Raw genomic sequence first — 27,578 nt, 5'->3', positions numbered from 1 at the left:
GACATACGGCTGGTCCCGTGCTCGCTGGCGGCCGTATGCAAATAGCTGCCGCGGCGCATTCTGGGAGGCAAGGCGGGGGGGTAAGGCGCCTCCTGCGGCCCCCTGAGGGCTGTGGCCGGCGCCCCGCGGGGCGGGGGGGCTAGGAGGAACGTGAGCGGGGGGGTCACTCAGCGCGGGGCCGGGAGTGGGCGGGGGTGTCGCCGCTCACCCTGAGCTTTGGGGCGGTGGGCGGCCGTGGGACCCGGGCGGCGGCGGGAACTAGGTATCGTCAGTGAGGTACATCCTTACCTGTGCCCGCCCGCGCGCGGGGCAGCGCGTGATGATTGGAGAGCGCATGAGACGTGATTAGAGTCTCCGCCGCCGCGGTGTGCAACCCCGCGGCGCGCTCCTGTCTGACTCTCGGACGTGCGGGCCGGGCAGGGCTGCTGTGATGGGGACCCCCCGCAGTCGGGGGTCCTTAGAGCAGCCGGGGGTGGGACTAGAAAGGGGGTTATAGGAGAGGAGAAGATGAGGGGTGATACTGTGGTCGCGGCTGCAGGCACAGTGGTGGTAGTGTGCGCTTGTAGTCAGTCGTGTACTGTAGTTATATGGGGTGGCATTCATAATAGCGTGCACCCTCTGTTTAGTTGTAACGTTACACTGGCAAGGGAACACATTTGATTGCCGTAAGGCGGACAATGCTCTGAGCAGAGCCTCAATTCTCATAGACTATTTTCTGTAGCCCCCTGCCGCCCCCCCACCCCATCTATAAAAACTCGGGGGGTCTCTGAACTAACTGGGTGGGGGAGAGGCGGGAGATCAAGGCTTCTGCTTTGCGGGGAGGGGCTAGAGGTTTCTGCAGGGCTCTGTTTCGCCTGTGGGGAGAGGGGCGCCATCAGGGCTGAGACTCAGAAATATTGACCAGAACTACACTCTGGCCAGCTGAATTTAAGTCCTGGTTTGTAACGCTACAGTCACAATCTATTGTAGTACAAGGGGGGAGGAGGGATAACACTGTAACGTTACCCTCACAATCGATCCCCTTGCAATAGCAGAAGATAACGGTGTAACGTTACAGACACAGACAATCCCCTTGTTAGAGCAGGGGATCACGGTGTAACCATACAGTCGCAATCTATTCCCTTGCAATAATGTCACCGTCACAATCTACCGTAGTGTGATAGTGGGGGACAACATTATAACATCACAGTCATAACCTACCCTGTTGCAATAACGTTACAGTCACAGTGTGTCCTAGTGCAATAGTAACATTACAGTTGCTGTCTGTCACTTGCCATAGAGGTGACTGACATTACAGGCGCGTTTGCAGCGCCATAGAGGCCCAGAACCAGACAGGTGTGTTTGTAGCGGTGGTGTAGACGCATTGGTCCTGCTGTATGAGAGAGACAGATGAGGAAATATAGTGTATTGGACCGACTGTTGTTGGTGGGAGATTTTTTAGCTCTACTTCCGCTCCCTCGAGCATGGACGTTTGTCCCTCCTGCCAGTGGATGAGATTACAGTCATGCTGTTTCGCAACAGTGGTGAATAACGGTAGCTGCTGTCCGTTGCTATAGCAGCGGGTAACCGTTACAGTCAGGGCCAAATTTAGGGGCCAGCAATTCAGGCGATAGCTGGATTTGGGGACTTCTGGCCTTGGGCTGCTGTTTTTGTTGTTAGCAACAAAAGGGAAAGTGGAATACTTGAAGTACAACGTTTTACAGATCCCGGCGTGCAACTTTACCGTCTGATAGGACAGGGATACATCATGGGTGCCGTGTGATGCCTGCCTTTGGGGAGGGGGCAAAGAGGCCCAGGGCGGGAGAGTGGGGCCTGCTCGGCCCGCCCCTCCCCTCCCCACTACGCCCGCAGGGCTCCGCGCCACCAGGAAGGGACCGTCCCATATCTGCTGCACTCAGAGTGGCTGCTGCGGGGGTGGGGGTTGGTCTGGGTCGAGGGAGGGAGAAGACCAGGGTGGGGGGGCTGTTGGGCCTAGGGAAGAACTGCGGTGGGACAGCAATACAGGCACATGGGGGGCGTTCACTCCGCACAACAGGAGGCATTGCTGGGCGCCAGGGTCAGGCAGCCAGATGGTTGGTAACGATGCCGGGAAAGCTGTTCACCTGTGGAACTCCTTGCCAGGGGGAATGTTGTGCACATGGGGCTGCTCTGATTGGCTGGGCACTACACCAACTCTCCCCTGGGATTGGCTGGCTCCTGGCTTCTGTCTTCTCTGTGATTGGCTGGGCGGTGCAACAGCCCTTCCCTGTGATTGGCTGGCTCCTTCCTTGTCTCCCCTATGATTGGCTGGACACCGCACCTCCCTCCTGTCATTAGCTGGGAGCGGGGAGCTACCTCCCCATTACCCCTGATTGGCTGGGCGCCTCCCCTGCCCCCGCTAGCTGACAACCCTCCCCCCATGAGTGGCTCCGCTACTTCTCGCGTGACTGGCTGGGCGCCGCTCTCTGTTCCCGGCCTGAAGCCGGACGCCTCACAAAATGGCGGCGAGCGATCGACGCCGGCTTCGCTGATTGGTCGCGGCCCGTAGTTATTGACAGGAGCCTCGTCAGTTTGAATTTCTTTTAAATGTCAACGGCGCTCCGCCCATTCTCCGGAAACGTCAAAGAGACGCGAGCGCAGCAGCCAATCGGCGCCCGGCTCCCGACCTCGCCGGGGACGGGTCACGAGGCCTGGCAAGGCCAATGAGGGGATGGCCAGTTCGGAGCTGCCAATACCGAGCGAGCGGAAGTTCTGTGGCAACCAATGAGAAAGCTAAATTCAATATGGGAGGGGGAGCGCGGTGGCCAATAGGATGGATGAAGGGGCGGGCTCGATCGCCAATGGGAAGGCAGACGGCTCGTCCAATGGCAGGAGGGCGGGGCCGACCGAGCGCGGTGACCAATGTCGGAGGAGGGTGTGTGTGTGTGGGGGGGCGGTCTCGGCGGATTCTAGCCCCGCCCACCGCGTCGCGTGCCGCTGAAACCGGCCGGCCCAGTGGGCTGGCGGAAGTGTTTTTTGAACGGCGAGCGGCGGTCCCTGATTGGCCAGGCCGCACGGGGCGGGGCGCCGCCGCTCACAGTGATTGGCCGGCGCCCTCAGCGCGCGCGGGCGAGCCGTGGGTTAAATACCGAGAGGGGCAACAGAGCAGGGTACGGGTCGGCGGCTGCGCGGTGAGGTGAGTGGGGCCGGGGGGATGCGCGGCGGCGCGGCGCGGCGCGGGGCCGGCGGTTATGGAGCTATGGCGTGGGAGGGGGCCGGGGCTGGCCGTGCCGTGCCGGGCCCGGGCTCGCGGCGGTGAGGGGGAGGCCGAGGGGGTTGTTCTGCTGCCGGGAGTACCGGGCCCAGCGGTGCTCGCCGCCTGTGCCCCCCCCCCCCCCCCCCGGCGGGATTGTCCCGCAGTCAGCCGGGTTCTGTGCGGGCTCCGGCGCTGCCCCGCCGCGCCGAGCGGAAAGCCGCGGGCCGCTCCCGTGGGTTCGGCTGTTTCAGCGGCACGGCCCGGTTCCGGCGGGCGCTCCCTGGCAGCGTCGTGTTTCTGGGCGGTCTGACGGGTTTAAAACAAACCAAACCTCGTCCCCGCGGCCCAGCTCAACGTGGCCGAGTTCAGGTCCCCCTCCCCCCGCCCGTCCTCTGGGCAGAGGGACCCGCAGAGCTTTTAAGGGGCGCAAACTCACCTGCCTGGGCTTGGCTTGTTAGCCAAACTGCGAAAGGGAAACCTCGGCCGCTGTGTGAGGAAAGCTGCCACGGGGCCTGTCAGCCCTGGTGCTGCAGCTGAGATGCGGAGCAGTGACTCGAACCTGAATGCTGGTTAGCGGCACCGCATGTTAGAAAAGTTCCCATCACTTCCCCATTAAAAGTTTTCCGGCACCAGGGTCAAGCGACCGGATGGTTGGGAACAATGCTGGGAAGCTGTTCACCTGTGGAACTCCTTGCCAGAGGGATGTGCACATGGGGCTGCTCTGCTCTGCTCTAGTTTCCATTTGCTTATAACTAAGTTTGGAAAGCTGAGATTTTGATGGTGAATGTTGATTTCACCACACACAGGAAAATAGCATTAATTGAAAGTGACAGACAGGCAAAGTAAGAAAAATGCTGCTTGAGAACATATTAATTTGAATGAAGGATATTTACTTTGTGTATTTTGACACCTGATGTAGACATGATTTCACAATCACAATGCCTTAACTTTTTTAATCTGTCTAGTCATTAAATAATTGGCTGATACCCCCAATTTCCCACAACTGTGAACGTTTTAAAATGAAAAATTGGGCAGAAAATGCTTAAAATCCTCATAGATGAGCTCATGGAGGATAGGTCTGTCAATGGCTACTAGCCAGGATGGCAGGGATACAAAACTATCTGTCCCTAGCCTGTTCGCTAGAAGCTGGGAATGGGCGCCGGGATGGGTCACTTGATTACCTATTCTGTTCATTCCCTCTGAAGTAACTGGCATTGGCCACTGTCGGCAGACAGGATTGTTGGTCTGACCTAGTATGGCTGTTTATATTGCACAGCTGGGATTTAAAGGTATAAACATTGGGGGGGGGGGGTTGGGAAATGCTTCCCCCTGCCCCTCCCCCCATCAAAATCAACTTCTGTCAAGCCTACTTTAGCAAACTAAGCATTTGTGTTGAAATTAGCGAGGGTCTCTGCCCCCATCTGATTTTGTTGGGAAAATTTTAGCCAAAATGGTTGAGCCGTTTCTGAGACTGCAGGGAGCTGGGGGGAAAAATGGCATTTTCCCCATGTTGAATTCTTAGGATTTTTCTCTGAGTGGCTCTAGCGCCCCAGGGAGCGGAGACGTGGAATTGGGTCACTGCATCGGACGTGCCTTTTGCTGTTCCTGTGAAAACCGAGTTTTTAATTGTGTGATTATCTGCTAGTTTTTTCCACGGGAGTCCTGGCTTAGTCAGTGCACAGGCTGGGTCTGCTCTGTGGATGAATGGAGTGGTGCAGTGAAGGGGGGGTGGGGGGTGACCTTTGCCTCGTTTGTTACAGAGCTTGGAAGGGGTGTGGTGAATGAGGCAGGGGCTTCAAAGAAAAGAGGGCGATCTCCTGATTAATGCTGCTCTGGAGAGCTGGCTTTTGGCATACAGTTCCCAGGAAAGGCTGGCTAAGTCACTTACAAATTCTTCCTGATTGGCCACTAAATGCATCTTCCTCACTTTCTGGGTGCCCAAGCTGAGCCCCAGGGGTCTGGCTTGCAGCTGACCTCGTGCTCCCAGCTGCAGCCGGAGTCACGGGGAGCAGTGCTGACGCAATGTGCCCTGAAAAAATCTGGGCTCAAATTAGGTATTCAAAATCGGGGCACACTTGGGACCTCGGCACCTCTGTTCTCCCTCTGTAAAATGGGCAGAACGTGTCCTCGGTTGGTAGGGCTGGCTGAGTGAAATCAAGGCTCGGAAATCCTGGGAGGAGATGGAGCGTCGTTTCCAGCTCGGGGTTAGAAGCACGGGTAGGAAATAAGCCGTGTGTTAAAGGAGTAGGAGAAAGCCATGTATTGAGTGAGCACCGGGTGCTGATTGACACAGAGCAACATAGCTCGTAGTCATGTAATCCTAGACATAACCTGCTCTGTAACGCCAGGGCGGTCGGAGCAGCATTTGCCAGGCTTGGCTGGGAGACTCGGAATCCCTGATACAGCTGCAGTTAGAATTGCTGACAGTTTTGCCTGCTTCATTTTTAAAACTGGTCGGGGGGGCAGGGGTATTGGCGTGGGGGTGGGCTTTAAATCCAGATCTGTCTATCGCCTGTTCTCCCAGGGAGACTCTCCGGCTGACTGGAGCCGGTGGGATTGGGAAACCTGCCTGAAGGGAAGCCCAGCTCCCAGGGACTTCAGTCTGTGAAGAGCTATGTCACTCAAACACCTGCCGAACAGGTGGGAGAGAAAAACCTTAGTGTTAAAAGTTCCCTTCAGAGTTGCATGACCTCCAGTCTGCATCTCTGAGTCCTCCACAGAGACCTCTGGCGCAGGCTGGGCTGGGGAGGGGGAGAGCTGAATAAGCTTATTTTGGGGAGCAAATTGACTTTCCAGCCTGCATCACAAAGAATGCTCCCCCGGGGGCCGTTGTCCCTGTGCGTCAGGTCCCCTTGGGTGTGCTGGCATGGCAGAGCAGCTGATTCAAACAGCAGATCTGCTTCCAGCAGGGATCGGTTCTTGGCCTGGTGCTATTTCATGCTTTTCCCAATGGCCTGGAAGGAAACATCAAATCATCCCCAACAAAGCCTGTGGCTGACCCAAAAATCAGGGGTGTGGTAACTAGTGAAGAGGCCGGGTCACTGATACAAAGCGCTCCGGATCACTTGGTGAACTTCAGTGTGCTTTAATATGGCTGAATATAAATGGAGGCGTCTGGGAACCAAGAATGCAGGCTGGCCTTATGGGATGCAGGAGGCTAACCTGGGAAGCAGGTATGGGGGGGGGGGGGGGAAGATTTGGGGGTGGCAGACAATCAGCTGAAGGAGAGCTTCCAGTGTGATGCTGAGGCTGAAAGAGCTGCTGGGATCCTGGGATGCGTAAATAGGGAGTGAAAGGTCGTTTTTACATCTGGATTTGGCCCTGGTATGACCACCTCTGCCTCCAGTCCTGGTGACCCCAGTTCCAGAAGGAAGGGGATCAGTTGGAGATGGGTCAGAGATGAACCATGAGAAGGATTCGAGGCTTGGGGTGCTGGGACTCAAGGAGTGCCATCTGTTTAGTGTGACACAGAGAAGTTGAAGGGTGCTTTGATCTGGGGCGTTGCACACTCCCCCTCTGCCCTGGTAAATCCAATCCAATGCCGGTGCTGGCGGAGGGTAAGCCCCCTTCCCCACCAGAGGAGGGCACTGCTTGCTGGTAGGGAAAACTGTGGGGAGGCCTGGACCCTGCAGTGGGGAATGGCACACAGAGGAAGCAGGATTGCAGCCACTTCTGGGGTGGCTAGGAACAGCAGTGGGCATGGGGGGAATCAGGCAGTTTTGGCAATGTGCCCTGGCCCTGTCTGTGAAATGTCGTCTGCATGGCATGGGGGGCGGGAAGGGGAAGGATGGCCTAGTGGTTGGAGCCCCAGGCTGGCACTTGGGTGCCCTGGGTTTCAGGGGGGACATGCCAGCTCCTCTTGTGGACTCTGATCGCTTCTGTAAAGCAGGGATTCTCGCAATCCAGAGTCCCTTGGTGAACTGGGTCTTCCCAGGCTGATGCTATGCCTGTTTCTCCCCACAGAATGGCCTACAAGGAGAACGTGACCCCCGGCACTGGCAGCAGCCTGGCCAAGGTGAGCCAAGCTGGTGGGCTCGCAGATGGGGGTGGGAGAGCTTCTGTCACGCCAGGTGCTGTCCGGGACCCTCTACCCCCGGCTGAGGTCGCGTAGACTCCTTGACCAAGATCAAGCGCTGAGCCAAAGTGAAAGCCCCTGCAGAGAGGGTGGAAGACGGATCACTGATTCAGAGTGATCTAGGAAATTGGGCACAAGTGAAAAACGTGCGTTTGAGGGTGCTCAGTGTAGATGTCCAGCTACCACGGGCGTCGGCCATGCTTGCAGGCCAGGGACTATCTCCTGGGAAGCAGGGACTCGGGGGGAGGGAGGGAAGGAATCTGGGAGGTCATGGCGGTTAATCAGCTGAACGCAGAGCTCCCAGTGCAATGCTGTGGCTAAAATGGCCCTGGGGTGTGTAAACGGGGGGGATCTGGAGTAGGATCTGAGAGGTGATTCCACCCCACTTCCCTTCTGGATTTGGCTGTGCTTTGACAGTGTGTCCAGTTCTGGTGCTCCCAATTCAAGCAGGATGTGGATAAATTGGAGAGGGGTCAGCAAAGAGCCGCAAGAATGATTCAAGGCTTAGAAAACTGAACTTGGAGTGAGATGCCAGGCGCTCGAGCTATTTAGCTTAACTCAAAGAAGGTTCCAGCCTGTAGATGTCTACACAGGGCACGAATATTTGACACTGTTCAGTCTAGCAGGCAAAGATCTAACGTGATTCAGCAGCCAGAAGTTGGAGCTAGCCAAACAGACTGGAAACGCGGCCTAAATTTTTAGCAGTGAGAGGAATAGACCATTGGGGCAGCTGGCCAAGGGGCCTGGTGGATTCTCCGACGCTGATGTTTTCCCCTCGAGATTGGCTGGCTTTGAATAGATCTGTGCTAGGTGGTATTTTGGGGCTGTTCTCCGGCCTGTGCTTGACAGGAGGCCAGGCAAGGGAATCACACCCGGTCCCTCTGGCTTTGGGATCTGAGGCGGTGAGGGCCAGCCGCCCGTGATCTCGGGCCTGGGAGCTGCTGGCTGCTGAAACCCCCCTTGTGCTCCACGCCACCCATTGCGGCTGGCGTTCGGGGGTAGCTCTCATGTCCCAGAGAGACCCTGTCTGTCCGCCGCCGCCTGCCTATAACCCTCGGCTTCTATCTCTCTCTCTCTCTCTCTCTCTCTCTCTCTCCCTCCCCACGCCACAGTATGGGTTGCTGAATGGGCCAGGCCCCCAGCGAGTCCCCCAGAAGGATCCCTGTGTGTCCACCGGCACCCCCTCCGAGTCGCTGCTGGCGCAGAGAACCATGGCTTGCACCAATAAGCCGATCCTGAAGCCCTGCAGCGTCCAGATGCCAGGTCAGAGGGGTAGGTTGGGGGCCGGGTGCCCGCCTATGAGGGCGGGATGAGCGTTTCCCACTCGCTCACAACAACTGCCTTGTGCCCAGGGGGGAATCTGTGCTTCCCCACAACCAAGCCTTGCCGTGACGTGGGAGCTGGGGGGCTTTTGGGCTTTTCCACGGGGGGGTCAGCTCTGCTCAGAGGCTGACTCGAACACCTTGTGGGAATGCCGCAGCCCAGTGCAACTGGTAAGAGCAGCCACGAGGCTGAGCTCTGTAGAGCCGGGGGCTGGAGTTGAAGCCGGGCCAATTCAGAGTGGTGGGGGGAGATGAGGGGCGACTTTTGAACGGGCGGGGAATTAACCATTGGCACAATGTGCCCCCGGCTGGTGCGGATTCTCCATTGGACTGAGAAATTGCCCCAGGTCTGCGTTTGGAACAGATCAGCCGTAGCTCTGCCGGGCGTTCATTCGGGGCCGTCCCATGGCCTGCGTTAGACAGGAGGGCAGAGCAGATGATCCCGGGGCTTCCCTTGGGATCTATGGGTCCAGGAGCTAAGAATGGTGCACTGGTTCCTGGAAAGCAGCATGCCCGAGATCGCGGTGGGCGCTGGTTGAACCTGAGCTGTGACGCACATGCACACACGCAGGGCAGCACGGAGAAGCGACCGGCAGTGGACAGACCCTCACCAGATTGGGCATCTGGGGCTGGGGCCCAGGCTTCCCAAAGGCCATGGCCAAATCAGCGGGGCCACAGAAAACAGCCACAAGGCTGGCGTGGTGTTGGCAAAACGGGGGAGAAACGCAGGGAGCTCTGCCCGTAGCGTTAAGACTGGACTTGATGCTGGACGAGGTCATCCATGGAGACAGCTCAGCCCCGTGGGATCAGCCAGGCCAGCCTCCTGGCTCACCGGGCCAGAGGATCTCACCCGGCCACCTTGGAGTGAGGCTCGTAACTTGGCTTTCACTAAAGCATCTTCTGGATGGGCCTCTTGGCTGCATCCGCTCGCCCCAATGCCGGACGAGCCCCCCTGTCCTGGGCGGATTGTTCCGATGGTTCCTCACCCTCCCGGATAAACACGGGGGCCTGCTTTGCAGGGCGGACGTTTCCAGCATGGGTTAGACCTGGGATTTCCTCATCCGCCGCGCCTCCGTCCCCTCCCGCTCCCCAGATCTGGCGTTCGCTTCAGCTCCCTTCCGCGGCTCGTCTCTGCCCCGTTCTTCAGCGTAACCTCTTTAAACCATGCACATGCCCCAGCATCGCCAGATGCTTGTGTTGGGTGACCCTTTAGCGGAGTCCCTGCTCTCCGGGACTCAGGCCCCCGTTCTCTAGGGCTGGCCTGCATCCCTTGTTCCCAGATGTCTAACTTGGCAGGCGTGGCGGGCAGCTGCAGCCGGGACTCAGATCTGCTGGGGAACCGGCTCCAGGTGAACGAGGGAGCTGGTGGATGGGGCATCGCTCGCGGTGTCTGGCTCAGCCGGGGGCACCTGTCATGTCTGGCTGGCCAGCTGGGACCCATGTGGGGGGGGGGGCGGGGAGCAGCAGGGTACACTGAATGGTGACTCTCTCCCTCCCTCTCTGCAGCTGTTCCAGGCAGGGTGCCCGCCAATCCTAACTCCAGTGCCCCGGTGGTGCAGCCCACTCCCCAGTGAGTTCCTCTGTGGGGAGTGGGGGTTGGCTGGGATGGGGGCACAGAGCTCTGGCTCTGGGGAGGGGGGTGTTTGGAGAGGGTTCCCTGGCAGTGAATTAATTGGATGGGGAGGGGCTGATGCTGCCTCACCCTGCTCCAGGTGGTTCCCTGGAGATCTAGGCAGGAATTTGGGTGGGGGGGCCCTCTGGGGCATTTGGAGCTGGGGGGGAGGGGGCTCTGCTTCAGGGAGAGGGGATCTGGGGCGGCCAGGTCCGGGGTGGGGGAGGGGGGCAGTATCTGGGGCAGCAAACTCCTACTGCCCCAGGGTTCCTTTGGCATCCCTTGTTCTGCCCCCCATGACTGCATTCCCCCTCCCCGACTCTAACCTGCCCTGCTCTCTCCCTGCCCCCAGGAGAGTTTTCACCATCAACGACTTCGAGATCGGGCGGCCACTGGGCAAGGGCAAGTTTGGCAACGTGTACCTGGCCCGGGAGCGTGAGACCCATTACATCGTGGCGCTCAAGGTGCTATTCAAGTCACAGATCGAAAAGGAAGGCGTGGAGCACCAGCTGCGGCGGGAGATCGAGATCCAGTCCCACCTCCAGTGAGTGGGGATGGGCGCGGGTGGGGGGCTCTCTCTGAATACCCCTGGGGAGGGATTGACGGGGGCAGCGGGCGAGGCCCATAGCCCAGCCTGTAAAGGAGATTGGGAAGCAGAGGGGACATGATCCCAAGCCGAGACACCCTCAGTGACCAATGTCCCAAGCCGTGCCTCGGGCAGAGAGATCTGGGGCAGGGAGGCTGCGGTCTCTGCCCCATGCCAGGGCAAGGTGCAGGCCCCCCCCATTGGGGGGAGACCTTCCCACTGCCCTGCCCCTCGGTGTGGCTGGGACGTGGCAAGATCTGAGGGTCCCCAGCTTCTAACAAGGTGGGGAGCACTGGTTGCCGCTGGCCCGTGTCCTGGGGTGGCACTGGGAGGGGTGCTGTCCACATGCTCCACCCCACTCTGACTCCCCCCGCCTTTGGCCCGCAGGCACCCCAACATCCTGCGCTTCTACAACTACTTCCACGACAAGAAGCGGGTCTACCTGATCCTGGAGTACGCGCCTCGTGGCGAGCTCTACAAGGAGCTGCAGAAGTGCGGACATTTCGACGAGCAGAAAACCGCCACAGTGAGTCCGGTGGAGGGGGACACCCGTTCCCAGCTGGGAGCACGTGGGCCACAGACACCCTCCTCTCCCCCTGCTAGATACAGGCCTCGCACGCAGCGTCCCCACCTTGGCAGGGAGGGCAGCAAGCTCTGGTCCGTGGAGCACTGGCTGCGGGTCCGGACTCCTGGGTTCTCTTCCTGGCTCTGGGAAGGCTGTGGGAGCTAGGAGTTAAAGCAGGGGGGCCGGGAGCCAGGACTCCTGGGCTGTATCCCTGGCTCTGTCCCTGGCCTGCTGGGTGCCCTTGTGCTTTTCCTCTCTCCGTTGCCTCAGTTTCCCCATCTACGGACTGGTTGGTGGGGAGATAACAATACCGATTTACTGATGAAAAACCTTAGGCGAGAGCTAAGGATCCTTCTCTATTTTTCCACCTGCCAGCAGGGGGTCAAAATGCTCAGTCCCGGGGCCCTGTTACCCCTAGGGCCACTGGGCTGCAGAGACCCGGGGGGGGGGCTCAGCAGGGGGCGCTCTCCCCAGCTGTCAGGGCTAGCCCCGATGCCCCAGGATGGCACTATGGGGTGCTGTGCTGCAGAAAGCAGAGTAACATTGGGCCGGGGGGTGTAAATGTTAGGGCAGGAAAAAAAACCCAAAACATTTCTTTTTTAACCGGTTCACCGGTGTTTTTCGAGGCAATACGACGGGGCTGTAGGGGGCAGGTGGGAATTTTCCTCTCCTCCAACGGCTGGATTTCAGGGAGTGGTGGGGAATCAGAGGGGGGATTCCTGTGGGCTGGGGGCCTGTGCTGACAGCCCACGCTCTGCTCCCACAGTTCATGGAGGAGTTGGCGGATGCACTGATTTACTGCCACAGCAAAAAAGTGATCCACCGTGACATCAAGCCAGAGAACCTGCTCATGGGCCTCAAGGGCGAGTTGAAAATTGCAGACTTTGGCTGGTCTGTGCACGCCCCCTCGCTCAGGTGAGAGCTGGCTGGAGCTTGGGGCGGGGGGGAAGATGGCGGAGAGGGTCCCGGCACTCACCCCCCCACCTCACCCCACCACAGGCGGAAGACCATGTGCGGCACGCTGGATTACCTGCCCCCCGAGATGATCGAGGGCAAGACGCATGATGAGAAGGTGGATCTGTGGTGCATCGGGGTGCTGTGTTACGAGCTGCTGGTGGGACACCCGCCCTTTGAGAGCGCCACCCATACAGAGACGTACCGCCGCATCACCAAGGTGAGTCGGGGCAGGGCCGCCCTGTCCCAGAGGTGGTTGCATCTTGGCACCAGGACAGGGATCCCTGTATAAATAGCTGCCCCACCCCAAAGATGGCAGCATCTGCATACTAGGTGAGGGGCCCCTGTATAAGCAACTGCCCCACCCCAGAGGGGGCTGCATCTCTGTGCCAGGGGAGGGATCCCTGTAAACAGCCGCCCTGCCCCAGAGGGATGTGGTAGAAGAACTCCAGGAACACTGGGGGGGTCCTGCTTTGGGCTCCGGCTGCCAGTGGGTGACCAGCTCCTGGGCGTCCCCTGTGAAGGGTCCAAGTCTGGGCTGATCTGCGTTCTCACCCTACAGGCTGAGGGCGTTGCCCCTGCTTCAAGTGGGAAGACTCATCCTCCCCTAGATCCCACAGCAGGGAAGAGAACCCAGGTGTCCTGGCTCTGTGCCCCCCCCCCCCCCCGTCCCCCTTTGCCAGGCTCTGACTCCCCCTTCCCCCCCCCCCCCGGCAGGTGGATCTGCAGTTCCCGCCGTTCATGTCAGAAGGCGCCCGGGACCTCATTGCCAGGCTGCTACGCCATAATCCTGCTGAGCGGCTGCCGCTGCCGGCCGTGCTGGAGCACCCCTGGGTGAAAGCCAACTCCCGTCGAGTGCTGCCCCCCGTCTTCACCCCAGCCCCGAGCCACTAGCCCCATGGTGGTTTTTTGCCCCTCAGAAGCAGGCACAAGGCTGTTGTGCCCGCTTGGGCTTGTAAATACCGCACGGTTTCCCAGCTGGCACTTTAGCCAGCCAGCCCCCCTCGTGCCTGGGGGGGAGGAGGGCGGGTCTGTGCCTGCCTCTCCTTTCCTGGGCGTGGGGGGACCAGTCTTAACTATAGGCACGGGGGTGCTGGCACTCCCTGCCCCTCTGCCTGCCTTTAATAAAAGTTAGTTTGTTTGCCATGGGCTCCTGTTGCCTGTTTGGGGGGGGGGAACCACCTGGGCCTGTAGAGCCAGGATCCCCGGTGGGGGGCTGGGCCCCATAGATGTGGGTCATGCTTTCTTGCTCCCCTGGCGTTGCTGGGGAACAGCGGGGCCCTTGGCTGACTGGGCCCACGAATTGAACCCAGCCCCCAGGCCTAGGGTGGGGGGGCTCGTCACCTGCACTGTCTCCCCTGCCATGGGCTTAAGGGGCAGGTGGGGGGAGGTTCTATTGCCCCATCTGCCTGCTGCAGAGGATGGGGGGAGGGGAGAGGGGGCAGTGGGGGTCCCAACCTATGGCCCTGACCCAGCCATAGGGCCACAGGGGCCCCCTCCCACCCTCAACCTGCCTGGGGGCTGGGGCCACGAGGGCTGAGAGCCTTTATCTGCCCCTGGGTGCCCCCCTTCACCTTCCTGCCTGCTGCCCCCCTTCACCCCCAAGGCCTCTTCTCTGCGCACGCGCACCCCCCCCCCCCCCCCCCCCGCTCCTTGATCAGCTGTCCCTTCCTCTGCCCAGGCCATTTTTCTGCCCTTGCCCCCCTGGGCTACCCCTCGACGTCCCGCCCCTTGGTTGCCCCTCCCCCCTCCAGCGGCTCCCTTTGCTGTCCTTCCCCCCACCCCCCCCCCAGCTGCCCCGCCCCCGCGCTGCGCAGATTGCAGAGGGGAGCCGTTGCTCTCCCCCCTCCCCGGGTGCCCGGATGCGCGAGCCCGGCCGCCATCTTCCCCGCTCGGCTCAGGGACCCGCGCCACTCGCCGACTCGCGCCCGCCCCGCCGCCGCAGCCGCAGACCCCGGCCCGCGCCGCCGCCCCCGACATGTGAGTAACCCGGCCCCCATGCAAGGCGGGGAGCAGCGTGCAATAGTCCCCGGGCTGCATTGCCCCGGGTGCGTGCCCGAGCCGGGCTCCCCCCGCCCCCACACGGGAAGGGGGGGGCTCAGCCCCCCCACCCCCTCCCCGGTGCTGCCGAGGAAGGGGGGTGCTCCGTGCAAGGCGGTAGAGCGCGTGCAATGCTCCCAGGGCTGCATAAACCCGGGAGGGGGGGGGGGAGACACACGTGAGATCCCGGCTCCCCGCAGCGGAAGGGGCTTATCCCCCCCCCCCCCCCAATCCCATGGGTGGTCTCTGTGTTTAATGCAAGGGGAGAAATAGGGTGCAATGTTCCCCGGGCTGCATCTCCCCCCCGTGCATGGGGGATTTCCTTCCGCGCTCCCCCAATTGGGGGGGGGGGGGGATTTCTTCCTAAGCGCCCCCGGGGCGCGGTGCACGGAGGAGGCGAGGGCGGTGATAGGACGGGGGGGATCGATCGCTTGCATGCCCCCCTCCTCCCACCCCACGTCAGCTATCCGCATTCTCCCTGCCCCCCCGGGAGGGGTGCCAACCGCACCCCGCGCACCTGGGTGCAAAGCAAGGACCGGCCTACCGCAGAGTGCCCCTGGCCACCTTCCCTGCCGTGCAAGGGGTGAACTGGATGTGGGGGGGGGGGTTGCATTGCCCCTGGGGCAGGGGGAGGGGATGAAGTCTGGGCAGGTTAAAGCTGATTGGGGGGGGGGCGCCCCATTCTAGGGGGCTCAGCAGTGCACTCCAGAGATTGTAGGGGCTGCAAAGGGGGCAGGGAGAGAGGGCTGATGGGGGTTGGGGGGCAAGAGGCTAGGATGGGGGAGGGGAGAGAGAAACTTGGGGTGTTGGAGAGGGCAGATGGGGGGTAGGAGCCTGGTATGGGGGAGGGGCAGAGGGAGAAGGGTGTGGGGTGTGGGCAGATGGTGTAGAGGACAGGAGCCTGGGATGGAGCCGAGGGCAGAGGGAGGGGCCTGTGAGATGGGGGGCAGGTGTTGGGGTGGGGAACAGAAACCAGCTGGGGGAAGTGACTTGAAAACTAGCATCTTGGCAGCAGAGGCAGGCAACCAAAATCCCCCTCCCCCCCCCCCCCCCATGAAACGGGGGGGCCCGACCCGCCCAGGGACACCAAGTTCAAAAATAGCCGTAGCCCCGCCGATTTTCTGTGTGTGGCTCCCCCCTCGCACCTTCTTCCCCATAGACACGTAGCATCTGAAGCCTCCTCCTGCCGTAGGGGGAATCCATGGGGGGGGCTGTGTCCCCCTGTTTCTCTTGCCGGGTATTTTTAGCCCTAGCGGCAGATGAGGATGAACATGGCCGCGCGCTGGCTGCCTCCCCAGAGCTGCAGGGCAGCCCCCCCCCCCCCAGATCTGCAGCCCCTCGCTTTGTTCCTCCAGCCCCGCGCTATGGGGGGCCAGTTCTTGTCCAGCCCCTGCCCGCTGGGTTCTTTTGGGTTTTTTTTTTCCCCGTTATTTTTTTAGAGGAGACAGGAAGGTCACGCTGCAAGAGATGGAGAAGGGAGGAATCCTAGGATGGGTGGGGGGCAGGTTGGGGGGCTGGAGGGGGGATGAGTGGAGGCAGGAGCAGCTGGGGGGCGCTGCCAGGACAGGTTGAATGAGAAGAGGGCCAGGCAAGGGAAAAATGGGGGCCGGGCAGAGGAAAGCCTGGGTGGTCCCAGCCCCTTGGCTCTAACCCACCAGACCCCACTCCTGTTTTGGGGCCCCCAGGAGCTGGGTGGTTGAGGGTGGCTCATTTTATTGCCCCCCTTCTCTAGCAGGGATGGACACTGCCTCCTCCCCCTATAAACCTCAACAGGCAGGGATCATCTGAGTCGATGATCCCCCCGGATGCTATACGGCCCCGGTGGGGGCTGCACGTCCCCGTCACTCCCCCCCCAGACGCTATAGGGCCCCAGTGGGTCTGCATGTGCCCAGTCACCCCTCAGATGCTATAGGGCCCCGGTGGGGGCTGTACGTCCCTCCGGAGGGTGTTTTCAAGCCGGGGTATTGCAATGAAAATGTCAGTGCGAATTAAAACCAAGAATTTCCCTTCCTCACATGCTCCCCGGATGCCTGGGTTCTCTGCCCGGCTCTGGGAGGGGAGGGGGGCTAGAGCGGGGGGTGGGCTGAGAGCCAAGACTCCTGGGTTCTTTCCTTGGGTCTGGGAGGGGAAGTGGGGGCTAGTGGTTAGACGGGGGGGCTGGGAGCCAGGACTCCTGGGTTCTCTGCCCGGCTCTGGGAAGGGAGGGGGGACTAGGGGTTAGAGCAGGGGGCTGGGAGCTGGGGCCCCACTGGCCCCATTACACAGATGGCTGCTGGCCGGGAAGGGGCGCGGGCGGTACTGGTCTGTGCGGTGTGAGCCCAGAAGGGCCCCTTAGATCAGCCAGGGCGAGCTCCTGGCTCGCCTGGGCCAGTGAATCCCACCCCTCCCCCGTGGAGGCCAGTAACTTGGCTTGGTCGAAAGCCTCCCCAGACAGGCCTCCTGGCTGGATCAGAGCCCCACCCCCGCCCTGCCCCGGGCCGGGCCGGGCCCGTTCTCCGGCCCCTCAGCCCGCTCTGCGGCCGGTCTCTGCCCCGCTGTCCGGCATGCTTTCTAAACTGCGCTCGCCCCCAGCGCTGGAGAGGGGGGCCGGTATCGGGCTTGCCCGCACCATGGACCGCAGAAACACAGCTGGGGGGTGAGATTCGTTGGCCAGCACTAGCCAGGATCCTGCTCTGACCACTAGCCCCCACTCCTCCCCCAGTCCTGGCTCCCAGACCCCTCCCCCCCGCTCTAACCACTAGCCCCACTTCCCCTCCCAGTGTCCCCCTGGCTCCGGGTTTGGGTCATTTCCCAGGCCACCTCAGGCGTCTCTGCCGGGGGGGGGGGCGTTGTTAAATCTAGAAGCTCTTGTTCACAGGGGCAGGGGGCTTAACCCTTTCTGCTTCGACAGTGGTCCCCACCTGTGCCCCACGGCCCCCCTCGTCCCCGGACTGGACAGCCCCGTCACCCCCTCCCCACAAAGCCAGGATTGAGGGGAGCCAGTGGAGCTGGGGGGCTGTGGGGTGGGATTGAGGGGCACTGGCAGAGCTGGGGGGTGGGATTGAGGGGGGCTGTGGGGCAGGATTGAGGGGTGCCAGCAGCGTGGGGGAAGGCCGTGGGTCTGGATTATGGGGTGCCCCTGCTGCTGAAGGCCGGGTTTTGGGGTCGGGGCTGTTTTTCCCCCTTGGGGTTGCTGTGAATGTTGGTCTCTGGGCCCCCTCCCCCCCATCCCAGGTCGGCCCCCGCCACTGCGCCCCCTGCCGCCGGAGGAGAAGGGGGTGGCCCCCCACCGCCGCCCCCCAACCTCACCAGCAACCGGAGGCTGCAGCAGACTCAAGCCCAAGTGGACGAGGTGAGCGAGGGGGATCAGGGGGCATGGGGATGGGGGGGGCCTCCCAGACTCCCTGGGTCCCTTCTCTGGCCCAGAGGTGGATCTGGCTCCCCCCCACCCTTGTCTGACCCCCCCCCCCCGCCCCGGTCTGCCCCCCCAGGTGGTTGACATCATGCGGGTGAACGTGGACAAGGTGCTGGAGCGGGACCAGAAGCTGTCGGAGTTGGACGACCGAGCCGATGCCCTGCAGGCCGGCGCCTCCCAGTTCGAGACCAGCGCCGCCAAGCTAAAGCGCAAGTACTGGTGGAAGAACCTCAAGGTGCGGCTCCGCGGCCCCCGGCTGCCCCTGGATCCCCAATATCCCCCCACATCCCACTGTGCCCCCTGATCACAGCCCCCAACTCCTCCTGGACCCCCTGTGCCCCCTGATCTCCCCCCACACCCCTCTGCAGCCTCCTGACCCCCCCCCGCACCCTTGATTTCCCCCCCCCCCACCTGCCCCTGGACCCCCCGATTGCCCCCTGATCTCCCCCCCCACCTGCTCCTGGGCCCCCCCCGATTGCCCCCTGTGCCCCCTGATCTCCCCCCACATCCCCCAGCTGCCCCTCGACCCCCTCCCTGCGTGGCTCCCACACTCACGGCCTCTCTCCCCACAGATGATGATTATCCTGGGCGTGATATGCGCCATCATCCTCATCATTATCATCGGTGAGTGGGGCTGGGCATGGGGGGGGCACCCTGGGGTGATGTGACTCTCCCCCCAACTCCTGGGGCGCTTCCACCTACTCTTGTGGGGGTGGAGGGGAGCCTAGCTGGGCACCTCTGGTGGGGGTGTGGCTATTCTTGGCCCTGCCCATGCATAGGCCCCACCCACAGCTGCCCCTAAATACAGCAATGGATTGCAAGGGATTATGGGAAGGGGCATGGCTATCTTTTGCCCCGCCCACCACCTCACCTCAATACTGGGTGTGACAGGGATGAGAAGAGGGTGTGGCTTCCCTTAGCCCCGACCACACAGAACCCCTCCTTCCCCCCCATCCTCCAGTTGGTCATGCCAAAATAAAAGGGGGGGGGCTTTCCTGCACCCCACCCATGGGCCCTGCCCACCTCTGCTCTCCAGCCAATAGCAGAGAAACAAGGTATTACAGGGGGCAGGGCTTTCCTTGGCCCCACCCACAGCCACCCCAATACTGTAGTGAAAGGAGTGATGGGTCATTGGAAGGTGTGAGGCTTGCCCTGGCCCCGCCCAGCCTCCAGCAAGGCAGGGGGGGCTTGCCTGCTGTCACTGAGCCCCCCCGCAAAGGCCAGTATTCCCCATGGTGAGCATGGCCTGGGGCCCCCACCCCCATCCCACTCTCTGGGAGAGGCCCCTTGTGGCCTCCCCCTTCACCTCTGATTGGCCAGGCTGCTGGGGGCGGAGCTCCCACTAGCCCCGCCCACAACTACATGAGCCAGTGAAGCAAGGGGAAGGTTCCAGGGAAGGGGCATGGCTTTGTATGGCTCCACTTCCCCCCCCCCTCCCCCCCCCAAGCCCACCTAGACCCTGTGGGGAAGGGGTGTGGTCCAGAGGAGCCAGTTTAGACCTCCCTTTGTTCCCCTGCGTTTCCCCCCTCTCCCCCGTCCCAAACCCATCTGTATTGCAGGGGGTGATGGCACCCATCAGAATGAAGCAACAACAATGTCCCATCCCCCACCAGTTCACCTCTAAAGATGACATCATCCTCCCCCATCATTAGGTTCCAGAGTTAACAGCCAAGTGGGATAAACGGGGAGACTTCCCCTTTGCTGTGAAGGAAGCCCACTTCCTGTCCTAAACTGCAGTGCCTCCTGTGGGGCTCTTAAGCTGCCTTGGCTCCCCAGAGGCAGCTGCATCTCAGCACCGGGCGAGGGGCTCCCTGGATAAGCAGCCACCCCGTCCCAGATGTGGCTGCATTTCAGTGTTGGGCGAAGGTTCCCTGGATAAGCAGCCGCCCCAAAGGTGGCCGCATCTCCCTGTTGGATGAGGAATCCCTCTATAACCAGCTGCCCCACCCCAGAGCTGGCCGAATCACGGCACTAACTCCTCTTTGCTCCTATCTCTCTTTGCTTTCCAGTTTACTTCAGCACTTAACGGGACCCGCCGAAGCCAAAGCCCCCCCGCCCCGACACCTCCCTCCCAGGATCAGCGGCCGGGAGAGGCGCGAGGGGCTATCCCCCCCCCACCCCATGATCTCAGCCATATCTTCCAGCCCCCCCCCCTTCCCCTCCCACTCCGGGCGCCCACCCCCCAGCCCTCCCCGTGGCGTGTGTGCGTGTGGTGCGGTGTGTGGCTGTCCTGTATATAAGCCTGATTTATTTATACATATATATATATTCTATATTTTGTCTGTTTGTAGATTTATTACTAGATTTCCAGCTCTCATTGACCCCCCCCCAACCCCGCCCTCCCCTGATGGTGTTTTAAGTGTCTAGCGTTTTAATTTAAATATTTAAGGACCAATTTCCCCCTCCCCCCCCCCCCCCCAAAAAAAACCACGGGGGGGGACCCCAAAGAAACTCACCCCAGCCTCGGCTGCTTCCGTTTCATCGCACGCTGGGGCCCGGGGAGGTTAAATTGCATCCCCTGTCCTCTCTGAGCGTCACCTGTCTGGGCTGCGTTTCAGCACCTGTGTAAAACAGCCACCCTGCCCCAGACTTGGCCGCATTTCAGGGCCTGGTGAGGGGATCCCTGAATAAACAGCCCCCCTGCCCCAGAGGTGGCTGCATCTCAGCGCCAGGAAGGGGGACCCCTGTGTAAACAGCCGCCCCTTCCCACCCAAGAGGTGGCTGTATTTCAAGGCCTGGTGAGGGGTCCCTGTATAACCAGCCACCCCAGAGACGGCCACATCTCAGCACCACGCAAGGGGGGGGGTTGTATGTTTCCTTGCCTTTCCCCCCCCGACCCCCGTGAGCTTCTGTATCATTCCTGGAGCTGTACTGTGCAATCTCTTTTGGGGGGAGTTGGTTCTTCCTGCCCCTTCCTTTTTGGGGGGGGGGGGGGAAGCGCTGTGGCAGACCACCAGCCCCATGCCCTTTAAGAGTTGGGGGTCTGGGAGTTGCTGGGGGAATCCCCTAAATCCAGCCTCCCCTCCCCCCCGAGGCCCAGTGATTCTGGCCCCTCTCCTCCGTTTCCAGGATGTGGGGGGGTCGGAAATCCCCGGGGCGGGGGAGGTCTTGGCTTGGGGGGTGGGGAGAAGCAGGTGCAGCCCAGAGCCCCCGGTCACCCCCAGACACGGGGTAGGTGTTCATGGGGGAGGGGGTTTCCCTGCACACTAGCTGCTCTGCAGTGGAGAAGCTGGGGGGGTGAAAATTGCAGGCCCCCACCAGCCTCCGCCCCCCCCCCCCCTCGCTCTGCCTCATGGGGAAGCCGTGGGTTGCAGTCTGCATGCACCTGGGGCGGGGTGCGAATGGGGGGGGGTCCTGGCCGGCCGGATCCACCCCCTCCCCCCTGGGGCCCTGCCCAGCTTTGTATCCCTGTGGCATGTGATGAATGACCCCCCCCCCCCTTTTCCCTCGCCCCCCTGACGCCCCCGGCAGTTCCCATAGCCCAGCAGTTCTAGCATTAAATCTTTCCCCCTCCGGGCCCCTATAGCACGCACCCCTACCCCCCACCGGCCCCTATAGTGCAATCTCTGCCCCCCCCCCACAAAAAAAGACGGTTCCACGGTGGAGGGGAGGGGAACAGGGCACCGGGGGGAGCCCCTGCCAGCTCGGAGGGACATTGGCAGGGGCTCCCCGACGATCCCTGCTTTGGGGGGGGGTGCAGCCTGGATGGCTCTGCCCCCTCCCCACATCCTTCTCCCCCCCCCCCATGCCCCCTATTACAAGGCTGGCTTGGCAGTGGGGCAGCCCTGGATTGGTGGAGTGTGAACGGCTGGGAAGGAGCGAATGTGTGTGTGTGGGGGGGCAGATCCCAGGCTGGGGGGGCAGGTGTCACTGCTGCCCGCCTGGCTCTGGAGGCGCAGGGCCCTGGACAAGGCCCCGCCCCCCCATCCTAAAGACCCCCTGGGCTGGGGGTGGGGAGGGCAGGGCTGGCTGGATTAGAGCCAAGTGGGGGAGGTGGGGAGTGGGGGGGCCAGGCTTGCGGGGGCCCCCCCCCCCACGTGCTGCCCAGCCAGTGGGGATGGGGAGTGACTTTATGCTGTGAAAATGTACAATAAATAAATGTCCTGTGGAGAACGCCCAAGCCGCCGTCAGTCCATCCGTCTGTGGGGCGGGGAGGGGGCGCCGAGGAGCCATCCCGGTATACACAACTGCCCCACCCCAGAGATGGCTGCATTTCAGCGCCAAGGGGGGGAGGGATCCCGGGATAAGCCGCAGACCTGCCTCAGAGGTGGCTGCATCTTGACACCCGGCCCCACATCTCAGCCGCGGACCATGGATCCCTGTACAAACTGTGGCTCTGCCCCAGAGGTGGCCACATCTGTTCTGTCCACTTAACCATCTGGTAATGAGCGGGTGAGAGATTCACACCCAACCCCTCTCCTCTCAGAGCTGGGGAGGGGTGGGGGAGAACCCAGGAGTCCTGATACCCAGTTCTCACCCTCCCCTGCTCTAACCACTAGCCCCCACTTCCCTCTCAGAGCCAGGGAGAGAGCCCAGGAGTCCTGGCTCCCAGCTCCCCCACTCTAACCACTAGACCCCGCTCCCTCCCAGAGCCAGGGAGAGAACCCAGGAGTCCTGGCTCCTTCCCCCAGCTGACCCTGTTAAACATCCACCCACCCCACCCCCCCCAAAATGCCTTGCTGGAGCTGTGTGAGCACCAGGGCCGGCCAGCAGGGGGCGGCCTTCCCCACACAACTGGAGGAAGAGGGCGGCGAGGGAGCCGGGACTGACCCCAGAGCTGAGCTGGGCCCTGGAAACCCGGGGGGACGCAGGCCAGCAGCTGCAGCCAAGGGCTCTGGGAAGGCAGTGGGGGCTAGTGGTGGGAGCTGGGAGCCAGGACTCATGGGTTCTCTCCCAGCTCTGGGAGGGGAGTGGGGGCTAGTGGGTAGAGCAGGAGGGAGTCACTATTTTGGTAAATTTCCAAGCACAGCTCGGCCCCAAGGAGGCCTCGGCCGGGCCCCGGGTGTGAGTGACCCGTTCAAGGGCCCGTTTGCTCAGTCAGCCCGACCCTCGCAGACCCTCCGTTTCGCTCAGTTCCCCCCAGCGCCCGATGGTTGCCCCCTGCTCAGGAAACTAAAGTGGCCCAAACCAAGGGGTCCCGGACACCCCTGCAAAGGCAAGACGTGCTGGACCCAGCAGCTTCTCGCTGTCCCAGTGCAGTTAATTGCCCTAATGACACTAACGAGAACCAACAGGAAAAGCCACTCCCCAGAAGGGGCGATGCGCCAGGCCCCGGAAAGGGACCGAGGGGCGGCTGGATCTGCTCTGCCCTTTGGGCAGAGGGGCGCAAGGACGCGCCGGGGCGGGCTCCACCGATTTCTCTCTCACTCACCCGAATGCTGCCTCACACCCTGGTTTCCACAACGTCCCCTCCCCCACACTGCCCTCGGCAGCACCTTTCCCCCTTAGCAGGCCCGCCGGCCGTCCCCGCCTGTGCTGAGTCGCCCTGCCTTCTGTCTCGCCCGCTGGGCTCTGCCCCCCCCACCGCAGTGCCCTGATTTCCACATCACCCACCCTGAATTCTGCAGCACGCACCTCGATTTCTGCATCGATTCCTCCTGGCTTCTGTGTTGCACATGCTGAATTCTGCGCCAACCCCCTCTCCCCCCCGACTTCCAGCACCCATGCTCATATCAGCAACAAATTCCCCAATATATGTCTCACACTGACTTCTGCACCCAATCATCCTGATTTCTGTGACTTATGCTGACTTCTGCACCCAATCATCCTGATCTCTGTGACTTATGCTGAATTCTGCACCCAATCATCCTGATTTCTGTGACTTATGCTGAATTCTGCACCAAATCATCCTGATCTCTGTGACCTATGCTGAATTCTGCACCAAATCATCCTGATCTCTGTTACACACAAGCTTCTCCACCAAGTCCCCCTGGATTTCTTTGTGACCTATGCTGATTTTTGCACCCCATCCCCTGGATTTGTGTGTGACTTATGTTGATTTCTGCACCCCATCCCCCTGATTTCTGTGACTTCTGCTGAATTCTGTACCCAATCACCCTGATCTCTGTGGCACCCAGACATTTCTCCACTAAATCCCCCGGATTTGCAGGGGTCGCGCTTGATTCCTCACCAAAGACCCCTGATTATATGAAGTCAGAGTTCCTGGCCAGAAGGGACGAGGCTGACTTCCCGCATCTCACAGGCCATCGACACCCGCACCAATGCAACGACTGACCTCAGACCCAGATATCACAGCCTGTGGGTGACTAAACTAGTACGTGCGACAGGGAGAGACGTGGAGGGACCCTGGAGGCCTTGCAACGGCAGGGAAACCGCTCAGCGAGACCCAGGTGAGCCTGGCCAGCGACCTACACCCCATGCTGCAGAGGAAGGTGCAAAGCCTCCTGCCCCAAGGTCCCTGCCAATCTAATCAGGAGAAAATTCCTTCCTGACCCCGACAGGTGACCGGCTGAAACCCTGAAACCTGAGATCTTCAGAACAGACAGAAACTGGAAAGCCCACCCCGCCCCCTGATTTCAGCATCATATGCAGTGGATTCTGCACTGAATCACCCTGATTTCAGCTTCATGCATACTGAATTCTGCCCCAGATCCCCCAGATTTCTGCACCAAATTCTCCCTGATTTTGGTACCAGACACACTACATTCTACACCAAATCCCCCCGATTTCAGCATTACGTGCACTGAATGCTGCCCCAAATCCCCGATTTCTGTCCCAAATTCCCCCCCCCGATTTCAGCATCACACGCACTAGATTCTATACCAAATCCCCCTGATTTCACGCTCAAGCACGCTGAATTCTGCCCCAACCCCCGATTTCTGCCCCAAATTCTCCGCCACCCCCCGATTTTGGCATCATGCACGCTGGATTCTGCACCCAAACACCCCCCTCCCCCAAGTTTCAAGGTCTGGATTTCCAGCAGAGGGAGGGAAGGGCGGTCTAGAGGTTGGGGGGGCCAGGACAGGACACCAGGTTGAATCTACACCAGGGAACCAGGGTCAGGAGACTGGAGAAAGCCCTGGCAGAGGCCCCATCTGGTTGCCTGAGCCAGATCCCGACTTGCCCGGCTGGCATTGGGGAGTGGAAGCCTGGGGCTTTCTCTGCTCCGGCTATTAATAGATGTCCCAGAGCAGCGGGAACAAGGCGTCCTCACCTCCTGACCTAGCTCCCCGGCTCCCTCCACCCACTGAGCGGGGCTGGGCCTCCTCAGCAGGAGTGGGGCCTGTTCCTCCTGTCCCAGCTGGGAACACAGGCGGCCCGGCCACCCGGCCTGCCTCGTGCCCCAGAGGAGTGGCTGCTCGGAGCCTGGATTCTAGGGGGTTAGAGTGGGGGGGGGGGCTGGGAGCCAGGACTCCTGGGTTCTGTCCCTGGTTCTGGTAGGGCAGTGGGGGCTAGTGGTTAGAGCGGGGGTCTGGGAGCCAGGACTCCTGGGTTCTCTCCCCGGCGGTGGGAGGGGAGTGGGGCCTAGTGGTTAGCGGGGGCTTCCGTGACACATTGTCAATGTGTGTGTGTGTGGGGCGGGTCCTCTGCCTGTGTCCCGGCCTCAGTTTCCCCACCTGTTCCGGGTGGGGGGAGGAGAGTCGGGCTGCCTGGGGCGGGGCAGTCGTCACCGCTCTCCTGGCTCCCAGCCCCGCCCTGGAGCTGAGGACTGAACCCAGGCGTCCGAGCTCCCCGTCACCAGCCCCGTGCGCCCGGCCCGCACGTGTCCCACCAGCTGCCGCTGCGGCGCGGCCCCGGCCAATGGGCGGCCGATGGGGCGGAGCCGGGCGCGGCCCCGGCCAATGGGCCGCGGCGGGAGGCGGGGCCGGGTCACGCGCGGCCCTGCATGCCTGGCCGGGCCCCGCCCCGGGTGGGGCGGGGCCCGGCGGCCTCACGCGGCCGCCTGCATGCCCGGAGCCCGGCCGGCCAATGGGCGCCGCCGAGCGGGCCGGGGGCCAATGGGCGGCCGGAGGGGCGGGGCCGGCGGCGGCCAATGGGCGACCGGGGCGGGGCGGGGCTGCGCGGAGCCAGAGTGGGGCAGACGGAGAGTGACTCCGCGGTGAGTGGGGCCGGCGAGGGAGGGTCCGTGGGGCGGGTGAATCTATGGGGCGGGGGGTCCGTGGGGCGGGTGGATCCATGGGGCTGGAGAATCGGGACTGGAGAATCCATGGGGCAGAGAGTCGGGGGGGAAGACAGGGAGATGTGGGGGGATCCATGGGGCAGAGAGTCGGGGGGTGGAGTCCTGTGGGCAGGGGGCTGGCCATTGGGGATCCATCGGGCTGGGGGGTCCCGTAGGAGAGGGATCATGGGGCTGCAGAGGGACTGGGGAGGGGGATCTGTGGGACAAGGGGATCTATGGGGCTGCGGGGATCCATGGGGGCTGGGGGTGTCCATGGGGCAGAGAGGTTGGGGGCGGGTCCGGTGGGGGAGGGATCACGGGGCAGCAGAGAGGACGGGGGGTTCATGGTGCAGAGAGGCTGGGGGGCGGGGTCCATAGGGTGAGGGAGTCCAGGGGCGGGGGGCGTGGCTAGGGTGGGGTCCTGGCGCGTTTGGGGCGCGAGGTCTCGGAGCGCTTTCCCTTCGCTTGTTGTGGGGGCTGTTGCCTTGCAGTGTGTGTGTCAGGGCGAGGGACACAGGAGCATGGACATGGCAGAGCAGAGCGGGGGTCCTGGCGCCCAGCCCCCCTGCTCTAACCACTAGCCCCCACTCCCAGAGCTCCCCGCCTGGCTGTCGCACTCCAGCAGTGTGACCTTGTGGCGTGACTGGGGTCCCCGGAGTCTCCGCTTCTCTCCGGTTACCGGGCCTGGTAAACACGAGTCTCTGGCTCCCCTGTCCGAGGCTCTGATCTGCCCCGGCCCAGGCGGGTGGGACCTGAGTCGCCTCCGCTTCCTCTCTGGCAGCCCCCGCGTCTCGTGAAAGCGTCAGCTCCCGGGGTCACCCGGTGACGCCTGGGCGCTGGCCAGGAGCCTTGGCCCGCAGGAAAAGATGCTCTCCTTTTTTGCCTGGCTCCGGGACCGAAAAAGAGTCGCGCCGATATTCTCTGGCTCCTTCCCGGTGCGAATGCGGGCACCGAAATGCAGATGCTGCTGGCTGAGGGGCTGCGACCTCTGCCTAGCTAAGGGATGCCAGGGGTCGGGAATTGTCCGCCCTGGACAGAGACAGATGGCGGCACGGTTTTAAAAAAAAAACCCAGCTTAGCTGCCGCTGGGCTGGTGGGATACGGATTACAGCCGGGAACATCCGTGCCGGCGAAGGATCAAGGGGCCGTAACGCCGGCCGGGCCTGGATTCGACAGGGCCGGTGGCTCTGTCGCTAAAGCTGGCGCGGCGCTTTTCTCACGCCGGATGCGGCTAGCTGCCTTTCTCCCTCCCCGGGAGGCTGGCGGGGCCCCGATCGGCTAGCCTGAGCCCGGGGGGCTTTGCCCAAAGCCAACGAAATCCGGCCGAGCCAGATTCGGGGAGACGCCGGAGGAATGGCCAGCCTTGGCGTCGCCGGATGCTGACGGTCACGGCCGGCAAGCTAGTGGGAATTGGCACTCCGGCGGGATGGAGGTTGTGAGGCTGGGCGGCCGAGCCGCGGGCATTGGTTGGCGCCAGAGTTGTGTGTTTGGGGGGGGGGGTGTGGTGCTGTGTTTACACACATGCACAGCTCCTCGGGCCCTTTCCCGCTCCGACACCGGCTGGTCCCCCTGGAGATTCGCTTTAGCTGGCTGCTGCCGCGCTGGTTACTGTTGGAGTCTGGTTTTTTTTGGGGGGGGAGGAAGCCCATGGGACACATCCACACTGCAGCTGGGAACGTGCTAAAAGCAGCGGGGAA

General features: G+C 62.0%; 2 protein-coding genes and 1 non-coding gene across 5 annotated transcripts; all 3 read left to right on the top strand.

Moving 5' to 3' along the window:
• The first annotated feature begins 265 nt into the window (after positions 1-265).
• On the top strand, positions 266-397 carry LOC137158658 (U8 small nucleolar RNA). The gene has a single exon (XR_010921466.1). It is a non-coding gene; the product is annotated as a U8 small nucleolar RNA (small nucleolar RNA).
• A 2,431-nt stretch (positions 398-2,828) lies between these two features.
• On the top strand, positions 2,829-13,472 carry LOC137158653 (aurora kinase C-like). Of its 3 annotated transcripts, none has more exons than XM_067556462.1 (9): positions 2,829-3,154; positions 7,178-7,229; positions 8,402-8,552; positions 10,118-10,181; positions 10,576-10,767; positions 11,197-11,335; positions 12,141-12,289; positions 12,374-12,548; positions 13,046-13,472. In XM_067556462.1, the coding sequence occupies exons 1-9, from the start codon at positions 2,844-2,846 to the stop codon at positions 13,220-13,222; spliced, it is 1,410 nt and encodes a 469-aa protein (XP_067412563.1). In that variant the 5' UTR covers positions 2,829-2,843; the 3' UTR covers positions 13,223-13,472. The 3 variants fall into 3 exon arrangements, with proteins under 3 accessions (XP_067412563.1, XP_067412562.1, XP_067412564.1); XM_067556461.1 differs by having other exon boundaries at positions 8,402-8,561; XM_067556463.1 differs by lacking the exon at positions 2,829-3,154 and adding an exon at positions 5,814-5,854 and having other exon boundaries at positions 8,402-8,561.
• Positions 13,473-14,135: 663 nt separating this feature from the next.
• VAMP2 (vesicle associated membrane protein 2) lies at positions 14,136-20,173 on the top strand. The gene is made up of 5 exons (XM_067556454.1): positions 14,136-14,308; positions 17,582-17,699; positions 17,839-17,997; positions 18,335-18,386; positions 19,772-20,173. Coding segments are annotated over exons 1-5 (348 nt in total). The 5' UTR covers positions 14,136-14,306; the 3' UTR covers positions 19,789-20,173.
• The last annotated feature ends 7,405 nt before the right edge of the window (positions 20,174-27,578 follow it).

This window comes from Emydura macquarii, unplaced genomic scaffold, assembly GCF_026122565.2.
Source record: "Emydura macquarii macquarii isolate MOO-44397 ecotype Brisbane River unplaced genomic scaffold, CSIRO-AGI_Emac_v2 contig_1781, whole genome shotgun sequence".
In the NCBI taxonomy this organism is placed as follows: Eukaryota; Metazoa; Chordata; order Testudines; family Chelidae; genus Emydura; species Emydura macquarii.
The sequence above is the reverse complement of the archived record's forward strand: the minus strand, read 5'-3'. Positions and strand labels throughout refer to the sequence as shown.

What these genes read in the sequence shown, in the direction of transcription:
- LOC137158653 (XM_067556461.1), top strand. Translation starts at nt 2,844, where the DNA reads ATGGCAGGAGGGCGGGGCCGACCGAGCGCGGTGACCAATGTCGGAGGA. An exon ending in GTCGGCGGCTGCGCGGTGAG is followed by an intron (nt 3,155 to 7,177) that starts GTGAGTGGGGCC and finishes TTCTCCCCACAG; the next exon opens with AATGGCCTACAAGGAGAACG. An exon ending in GTGGTGCAGCCCACTCCCCA is followed by an intron (nt 10,182 to 10,575) that starts GTGAGTTCCTCT and finishes CCCTGCCCCCAG; the next exon opens with GAGAGTTTTCACCATCAACG.
- VAMP2 (XM_067556454.1), top strand. An exon ending in CTCAAGCCCAAGTGGACGAG is followed by an intron (nt 17,700 to 17,838) that starts GTGAGCGAGGGG and finishes CTGCCCCCCCAG; the next exon opens with GTGGTTGACATCATGCGGGT. An exon ending in ACTGGTGGAAGAACCTCAAG is followed by an intron (nt 17,998 to 18,334) that starts GTGCGGCTCCGC and finishes CTCTCCCCACAG; the next exon opens with ATGATGATTATCCTGGGCGT.